Below are 8,967 nucleotides of genomic sequence, written 5' to 3' on the forward strand. Positions count from 1 at the left end.
ATTTGTGAAACAATTCTTAAACACAAAGTTGTTGCAGCTCCACTCAAGCACAAGTTGTTTCTCACCGTTTTCCAGTATTTAAAAATATTAAATGTTAATTTATTCATTTTAAATGTCTTTAAAATGTCAATATAAAGCCAGGTTTAGAAGAAAGTATATAGTAAATAACAAAAGTTTTTAGGGAATACAAAGTCTGTCTCACAGTTTGAAGTTAACTGGTCCTCAGGGAGATGATGAGCACCCAGCAAGAATCCAAAAGCAGCACCCTCGCTCACCATCACCTTCATCAGCAGCTCAGTACCCGTAGACAGACAGGCAGCATGTGAAGCCCCTCAGCAGCCTGAACAAACAGTGGCAGCCTGCCATACTGAAGAGGCGTGTCCTCGCTCTTTTGTGCAGTGTGAACATCCCAGTCTGAGGGGCTCAGTCCAGCTCAACACACACTCACAGTCACACACACTCACAAAGCTGCATGAAAAGCTCCATCCTGTCAGAGATGATTTGGTCATCCAGCCAGAGAGAAGAAGAAGAAGGGGCTGTGTGCAGCATGTTGCACGCTTGAAGGAACATGTGTGTTAATGCGCTGCAGCAACTTATGTAACCCAAAAACACTAAAGAGAAAATATTGTTAGTCCTAAATGGACACTGAGCTGCAGGCTTTGACATAAACCTTAACTTTTACTGGACTAAGTAATTTAGTGGTTGTTTTTTGATAAGGCCTCAGTTCCTAAGGTCTTACTGTTCATGTTGCTCTGTTGGTTATGTAAATGAAGCATGTTGGATAATTGCGCCATAGAAACATATCTAAAAATCTGAATTTTGTGGACAAAAGGTTTAATTCTTTAACCAATTTTCATGTTAACTACATTTTCCATCCAAAAACACTTTCATGTAATGCTTATGTTGTTTTATTTATTTAATACACATGAATTTAACAGTTGTAATGTGCATCAGACATGCTGACATAAGATTTGTGAGGCCACAAAGACCAGTCAGTTTACTACACTGTGTGTGTTTGTCTATATAAGGGGATTGGTGGTGGATTAGACTACAAGGTGCTGATTGTGCACAACAAGTGACCTCATGTCTGCATTTGCTGCAGTCAATAAAATAATAAGTCAAATAAAACACTTATAAACAACTATTCATAATAAACATGTTAATGTTTGGTCTGTTAAAATGTACTGTTTGTATTTTGTCTTGCAGTAAACCATTATCTTTCCTGACATCAGTCTTTTATAGATACGGTGCTAAAGTATTCTGGGTCCTGTGTTGTGGGTCCCACTTCGTCCTGACATGCAGCCTCGATGGGAGCTCTGGCCAGGGTCAGTTTCACTCCTGCAGGCCCCTGACTATCTGTGCGCTCTACAGACAGGACCTGCCCGATGAAATGCTGAAACACACAGCAGAACGCAACATGTGTAATCATCAGTGAGCGGCTCTCTCAGTTGTTCTGCACAGCTCTATGTCATGAGCCCCTTAGTGGTACATTAAAACTGATCTAACTTGAGAGGTCTAAAGTGTTAAAAAAGTAACTTTTTACAGCCTCAGTGCACAAAATTACCACACTGGCAATAATTACTTCCTCATTAATGATCATATCCTTAATGATTATTTCCCCAGGTTCAGATTTCTGGCTTTCAAAACAGTTTTTGGCTTTTTTGCCAAACAGATAAACGGCAAGCCTTTTTAATAAAGATAAAAGTCCAATTTTCAAGCCTTCAGCTCTAATGAAAAAGCAGTAGTATATTGCATGTAACCCCTTAACTAGATGCCTCTGTTGTATCTCTGCGTTTAGCAGCTAGCATATTTCTCCCTTTTGTGCAGATAGATATTGTTGAAGATACTGTTGATATTCCTACTGTTTGCCTGTAGAGGCCAGGAAACCTCTGATTACGTCTTGTGAAACTGAGTCAACGACCTTGCTGAACATACTGCAGGTTTTTATCTGCTTTAGCCAAATTACTGTCAGTGAGCAGCACAATACTCTAATATCTTATGTTGTGAGAGACCTCTGTATGATGAACTGCAGCATCCTCATGCTTTGGTTTGGTTCTGGATGATTCAATGTATTTCTCCCTCCGTGCTTTTACTTCCTGTACAGAAAAAACAGGAAAAAAAGTCACAGTGGTTTTGTTTTTTTGTTTTTTATTTATTTAAAACATAGTTATTCAAATTAATTCTTTGTAACAGCAATGATGACTTGAGGTTATATCTGTGTATGTTAAAGATCAAACCTTCAGGACTTCATAGTTTGAAGTCTTTGAAACGTAACTGTCCCATAACTTGGCTGTGAGCTCCCGTTGCTTCCAATGAGACTTAATCTGCAATACCATGACACCAAAAAATAAACAAATCAGAGTGCAAACTATGAAAACAAGATGTCTGCTGTGCCTACATGGATTAGGTCAAGTCCCAGACACAAATTAACTTCATTGAAAATATCCAAGCAGACAGCACTCAGTCAAAGCTCTACAATTGATCAGAAAATGTTTAGAAGGTTTTGATCTGAGTCCAGATCTGCCTCAAAATACACTACTGACACAATTGTGGGATATATGTGCCATTGTGCGGTATATTCTGAGTTTTCTTGGATCCACAGCAACATATCAGCAATGGCCAAAAAACAAGAAACCAGTTTTGTGTGTTGTTAATCACAGAAAAGATCTTCAGCCGATTTTCTACTCTTTGTATTGGCTGAATTAATCTCTCAGCACCTCTGTGTACATGAGCTCCTCCTCGCTGATGTCCTCCTTCTCCTGCTGCTCCAGGATGCTGTTTTGTTCTGCTGAGACCCTCCTCGCTGTGTCCTCTGCAATCTTCAAGATAGTACTCAGAGCCTCCTCATCAGGGGTGATCGGCCTCACGCCATCCAAACTCAGCTCCCTGCTGATCTCTTCCCACACCTCACCGACCTGCAGCACCACGACAGACAACCAAATGTTTATATATAGTCTTTCTGTGTTTTTGTGCCATATGAAAGAAAAGTCTTTGTTTGCTGCATTCAAATTACACTTAAAGATCTTTGCAGGAAATATGTTGTATAAAATGAATGTAGAATTCTAGAGCTTAAATATACAACCAGGAACATTTCTGTCCCATATTTGGCTCTGCTCAATTTGTTAATCCTTAAAGTAATACATAAACGACTTTTCAACATGATTTCAAGTTGTTCTAATTGTGTAAAAATGACTGATGACAATTGGTGCTATTACAACTACCATAAAATGTCAATTAATAGCCCAGGCTTTTATTTGCTTCAAACACTGAACTCACCCTGCCTATATGGGACAGCCCTTTAATTCCTTTCTACTCATGCAGAGAAAAGATGTGAAATAGGCAACTATCAAAATGTTTATTTCAATTCTTTGTTCTTTACCATACAGGTAAAATGAAATTAGCAATTGAACTGCGGAGAATCTAACTGATCTAATGATGTGTAGCAAGTCCATATTGACAAAAGTTATATTTGTATGCATAATCAACGCAGCTTAGAACAAGCTCGAGAGAGCGACCTGGTTTTAATAATCCAAAGAGCATCTATAAAAACCAAACCAGGCTTCTATTTGAGACCTGTGTTTATATGTCAAAGTGTGTAACCACACCAGGCCAGTAAAAGGGACCGGCATCTAATTGGGACTAGGCTTTTAATTAAAGTTTTACACTAATTTCATATCTAGCACTGGCATTTTCTTTGCCGCATAAACAGCAGTTCTACCTTGAAGTCCAGATATCTCCTGACGATGCTCAAGGTCACATAATCTTTTCTTGACAATCCAGGAAGGTCTTGAAAACCTGCAAAAGTAATAAATACCTTTCACAGCACAGTTTTAAAAGTTAAGCATACATTGCTTTGTGCAAATTTATCATAGCACAAATGTAACTAGCCTCTACCATGATACTTTCCTATAACATCATTACAATATTTTGCATTAGGGTAAATGACAACTTCTGTGATCATGAATCATGTGTTGACCTTGCATGTCATAACTCCATCCATGTAGGACTAAAACGCTGATCTAGATCTAGATGGTTTAACAACAAATGTTTAGTATGTCTAAAACATGTCTTAGACTATGGCTTCTCGGCTACATGATAAAATAGCATTATCTACATGAGTTGTTTAAAGAAGTGAAAATATATTTACAGCAGTTAAAATCCAGTCTAATTATTTAATAACTGCTTTACCAAGTTTGCAGAAGATGGAGTAAATCTTTGACCGCAGGTTCTCTGATATCTCCAGCACTGCTGCACTCGGTACGTGGGCAGGAAATGGCAGCTGGGTGTCCCCCTGCTGGTAAAGACTGAGGATGGGCTTCTGGGGATCTTAAAGTCAAAAGTGAAAAAGCAGAAAATAACAGGGAAAGATAACACTGCAGCTTCTAGGTTTATCAAATATGATTGATCAGTCATGAAGATGTGTCTGGACCAAGGCCTCTTTGATCTGAACTCTTTCTTAGCAGATTCTTTGGTTGGTGTGTGCTGGAGCCCTTATCAACAATATCTGACACTTTGCACTTTGAAAAGAATGACTCTAATTCAGAGAATAAGTTGAAACATGTGAGTGAAGGGTTACCATTTACATCACCTGTTGCTGTCATGCTCAGATCTGACAGACCTCTATCTTTATACTTGCTCATTTAGCTGATGCTTTTATCCAAAGCAACTTACAATTGCTATATATGTCAGAGGTGGCATGCTTCTGGAGTAACTAAGGGTTAAGTGTCTTGCTCAGGGACACATTGGTGGATGTATCGCAGTGGGAATCGAACCCAGGTATTTCACACCAAAGGCATGTGTCTTGTTCACTGCACCATCGCCACTAACCAACAGGGCAGTCTAGATAACAAGTGGATGTTGGTGTATCTTAATGTAAAGTCTTGTCATTGACTCGTTGTTTACAGTCTAGTTGCAGACTGACCTGCGATCCCGCCGTATTGGTTTCGGCTGACTTTCAGCTCCTCCTCCTCCTCCCTCCACAGCTGCAGCAGGAGTCTGGGAGCTGTCTGACCGCCGTCATCTTTCCAGCTCAGGATGTGAGACATTGTGTTTGGGTTGTCACATAACTCCAGCAGGGTGGCAAGGACGATGGAGTGTATGCATCTGGGGCTTGACTGTTAGAGATAGAGATACCCAAACACTTTCAAATCTGTACTTTATATTTATGTGCATACAACAGTAACTTCAGTTAAGTTTCAGCCATTGGGAATCAATCAGCGACTTACATTGAGTAGATCCAACAGAAGATACGCTCCCTCTTTGGCCAAAAAATAATCTTCTGTGGTGTAGCAGCCTACAATACAGGACCTGATGGGACACACACAGACCTTCTCAACTGTGGGAAATCTGTATGTGCTTTCCTTCCTGTTCGTCCCACAAGTTAATTTTACTGTATTTACAGTGTGCCACTTCATGTGTCTTGGGATGTTCAGAAAGCTTTAAGGCAATGTAATGTTAGTTTAGTATGTCCATTACCTGAATTTGGTCATTTAATTGAGTATAAAGTTAAATATAATACAAATTCCTCTAGATTAAGTTCTAATTTAAGAAAATAATCATCAACATTCATTCCTTCCTTAAATTAATTGAAAAATGTGTGTGTGAAAAATGAAAATGAACACTTAAGACATGACCTCTGTGTCCTCAACAACAGTTACATGCCTGAAAGCAACCAGGACACATTAGGCAAATTCAAATCTGATTTCTGAAACCATGTGAGGACACAAGGCCTGTGTCCCTGTTCAGGGGCTAGGTCCTGAAAAGAAGTGAGACATCAGTATATCTTTGGAGGACACATTGATCAGAATCACACTTGTCATTTACAGAATCAATTTACAGCTAAATTGATTCTGTATATGACAAGTGAAAATGTGGAATTTGTTGGTCCATCCATCCATCCATCCATCGTCAACCGCTTATCCTGCGTACAGGGTCGCTGGGGGCTGGAGCCATTCCCAGCTGACATCGGGCGAAAGGTGGGGTACACCCTGGACAGGTCACCAGTCCATCGCAGGGAATTTGTTGGTATGTTGCATAATAATAAATACAACAAAAAAAATCAGTTAGCCAGTTAATCTATCAAAGTGTGCTGAGGTTTAGCGGAACTGACCACACACAGTCCACTGTAGTAAGGATGAGCTTGTTGTGTCCCAGACCGCTGTAGAACTTGTTGGCGCCTTTCCTCAGGAAGTGAACGGCCATCTCAACTCCTTCTGAGCCAAACAGTTCCTGTGGTACAACGTAACAGGACCATCAATATGGACATACTGTATGTTACAAGAATTAGGATGACATCTGGCTGACAAATATAAACAAAGAAATTTAGAAAGTAAATCATATTAGAATTTAGAGTTGGCAGGCAGATTAAATTTATTCATCTTTTGATGAAAGACACTATGTTTGGGATTTAAAATGTCATTCTTCAGTGGTAACCAAGTGGTAACGGATAAAATAAGGTGGCAAACAACACTGACCACACAAACTTCAGCCTTGTCTTATTTTTCTACAAACAAAAATAAGACAAGGCTTTCTACATTGATTTGAAAGATGCTAAACCACATAGTGACATCCTTCTTAGCTGTTCTTAGCTCAGTGACTTCTGTCAGTGTCAAAATCTCAGTTTTACCTTTCTGTGCATGTCAGTCTCACACAGTGCTGAAAGTATCAGTTGAATGTCTGACTTTATCTCCAGGGTGACGACATCCTCCTCATCTGGACTTGCTTCCATCTGCATCAAAATACCTGAGAACATACATATGAACATATGTCTGTAAGAAAGGGACGTGTTTTGCTGATGCACTTTGCACTTTGTGACGTGTAAGTAAAATACAATTTTTTTAATCTAATTTACCTAAGAGCTGGTTGATGGTTCCTTGATCACAAAGGTCCTGGTTGACTGAGTCTTCACCTATAGACGTCACAGATCTCATAACTCTGATACAATGACGCATCTGAGCTTTCTTACTGCTTCTTCCTCCTGTGCCGTGAAAGCTGTGACCCTGACCAAAGTAAGAATCTGGGAGAAAGGAGGAAATATAATATAATATAAATATTCTGTTGTTTAAAAAAAAAAGTTGTTGACACTGTAGAAAACTAGAAGAAAGGTGCAAACACTGTTAACAGGATTACAATGTCTTAAAATTGTTTGAATGTGAAGTGTTGTATGGGAATTGTAGTTGAAGTTGAAGCTCTCAATGCAGTTGAAGTGTCAGTTGAAGTTGAAGCACTGTAAGGGTTTTGAAAGTTGCAAATTTAAGCCTTGAAAGCAGTTGAATTGTTCATTTGTATGTAATCACTGGAAATAGTTAAACTGTCAAGAGAATAAAATAATTGAGGTGTCAGTTGAAGTGTAAGATGAGAAAGTCCCACTAAAGTGTGAAAGAGGAAAGTAGATTGAAAGAGACTGTATGGGAGTTGTAGTTGAAGATGAATCACTAAAATCAACTGAGGTGTCTGTTGTTTAAGATCTGTAGGATTTTGAAATTTTAGTTTCACGTTTAAACTTTGGAAGCAGTTGAACTGTCAATCTTTCCCTGAAAATAGTTAAACTGTCAAGAGATTATATAAGTTAAACTGTAAATTGAGGTGTAGTTAATTGTAAGAGATGACGGCACTGACAGTGTTTGATCTTTGACCTTTCGGATAAAAGACCGGCTCTTTTTAGTCTATTGTTTGTCTGTTCCTATGTTTTGCTGCATCCTCACCTTGCCGGACGCACCAGTCCAACAGGAGCAGTAGACACGCATTTCCCTGACAGGACATGTAGTCATCCAACATGAGCGGAGCGACAGTGGCCAGGGTGGCCAGCGCCTGCAGCTGGAGCTCCTCCTGCTGGATGGAGGACCAGTGACGTGAACCTGACCGGCGCTCAGATGAGGCAACAGGCGGCTTCATGAGCGTCAGCAGAGCAAGCATAACTCTTTCTTCTTTATAAAGCTAGGAGAGGAAAACATAGAGAGGACAAGCAGAGTATTTAAAATGTTTAAATATTTATTCAAACAATTACAGAGATACTGTGTGTGACTGACCTGCAGGGCAGCTAAGTCCTTCGACATTATAACCAACAGATTCAACAGCAACTTCTTCATTTTCAAGTCTTCGTTACTGAAGTTCAGCTTTAGGTTGCGAACCAAAGGGTTGTGACTTTTCACTAAAACATAAATCAAGCATTTTGTTATCATAAAATATGCTACTGTGCTCACATAATAAATAATTCAAATGTAAATACAAAACTTATAAAAGGAAAGAGTGGCCTCACTCTCTGGAAATGTGACGAAAGCTATAAGCTGTTTGGCAAATAAACTCTCCTGAAAATGAGAAACATGATGTTAAGGAAATTGTAGAGGCACATTTTACACACTAAAAATGCCCACCTCAATGCATTGCCATCATACAATTACCAATCATGTACTCACAATAAGCAGAGAGTTGGGATTTTCAGCAATGAGAGTCGTAATCACAAGCAGATCATTTCTGAGCTGGAGGTCAGAATGTCGGAAACCGTTCATAAGCTGATGAAGAAACGCTTCTTTCAGAGATCTGAGATACAAAATGAACAAAAAGTTAGATATCTAATATCTATTTGTACAGAATGAGAGAACAAAAGTAGACCAACTTGTTTTAGAGGATGGAGGGTAATACATTATTGACTCACAGAACATTCCTCTAGATCTTAAAATTTAAATATCTCACACTCACAGTCCTAATCAGCCACATTTGATAACATCTCAAACCTAAAGGAGACACGTACACGACACACTCCATGTTGCTGAGCTGAGCAGTGACCTCCTTTTTGCTGCCTCTCTCCAGCAGGTTCCAGAGGATTTCGGAGGAGCAGAACAGGACCTGACCGGACTGGTCTGGTTCGTTCATGTGGAGACAGATCGTCTCTGCTCCTCGTGCATTCAGTATTAACACACAGTTCAAATCTGTGGTTAAATGAAAATGAAATGCGATTAAAGAGATGTG

At 39.4% G+C, this 8,967-nt stretch overlaps 1 protein-coding gene across 3 annotated transcripts in view; it reads right to left on the reverse strand.

Annotated features, from left to right (window-relative positions):
• Nucleotides 1–813: 813 nt before the first annotated feature.
• Nucleotides 814–8,967, reverse strand: part of LOC123977103 (cilia- and flagella-associated protein 69-like) — a 15,499-nt gene continuing 7,345 nt past the window's right edge. For all 3 annotated transcript variants that reach the window (XM_046059600.1, XM_046059598.1, XM_046059601.1), the window contains 11 exons: nucleotides 6,851–7,015; nucleotides 6,626–6,741; nucleotides 6,110–6,228; nucleotides 5,226–5,307; nucleotides 4,922–5,114; nucleotides 4,189–4,326; nucleotides 3,719–3,795; nucleotides 2,718–2,915; nucleotides 2,238–2,324; nucleotides 2,013–2,096; nucleotides 814–1,393 (listed from right to left, as the gene is read on the reverse strand). In XM_046059600.1, coding sequence (XP_045915556.1) covers nucleotides 1,229–1,393; nucleotides 2,013–2,096; nucleotides 2,238–2,324; nucleotides 2,718–2,915; nucleotides 3,719–3,795; nucleotides 4,189–4,326; nucleotides 4,922–5,114; nucleotides 5,226–5,307; nucleotides 6,110–6,228; nucleotides 6,626–6,741; nucleotides 6,851–7,015 — 1,424 coding nt within the window. In that variant the 3' untranslated portion in view covers nucleotides 814–1,228. The remainder of the gene's footprint in view (nucleotides 1,394–2,012; nucleotides 2,097–2,237; nucleotides 2,325–2,717; nucleotides 2,916–3,718; nucleotides 3,796–4,188; nucleotides 4,327–4,921; nucleotides 5,115–5,225; nucleotides 5,308–6,109; nucleotides 6,229–6,625; nucleotides 6,742–6,850; nucleotides 7,016–8,967) is intronic.

Source organism: Micropterus dolomieu, linkage group LG09, assembly GCF_021292245.1.
Source record: "Micropterus dolomieu isolate WLL.071019.BEF.003 ecotype Adirondacks linkage group LG09, ASM2129224v1, whole genome shotgun sequence".
NCBI classification, from domain to species: domain Eukaryota; kingdom Metazoa; phylum Chordata; class Actinopteri; order Centrarchiformes; family Centrarchidae; genus Micropterus; species Micropterus dolomieu.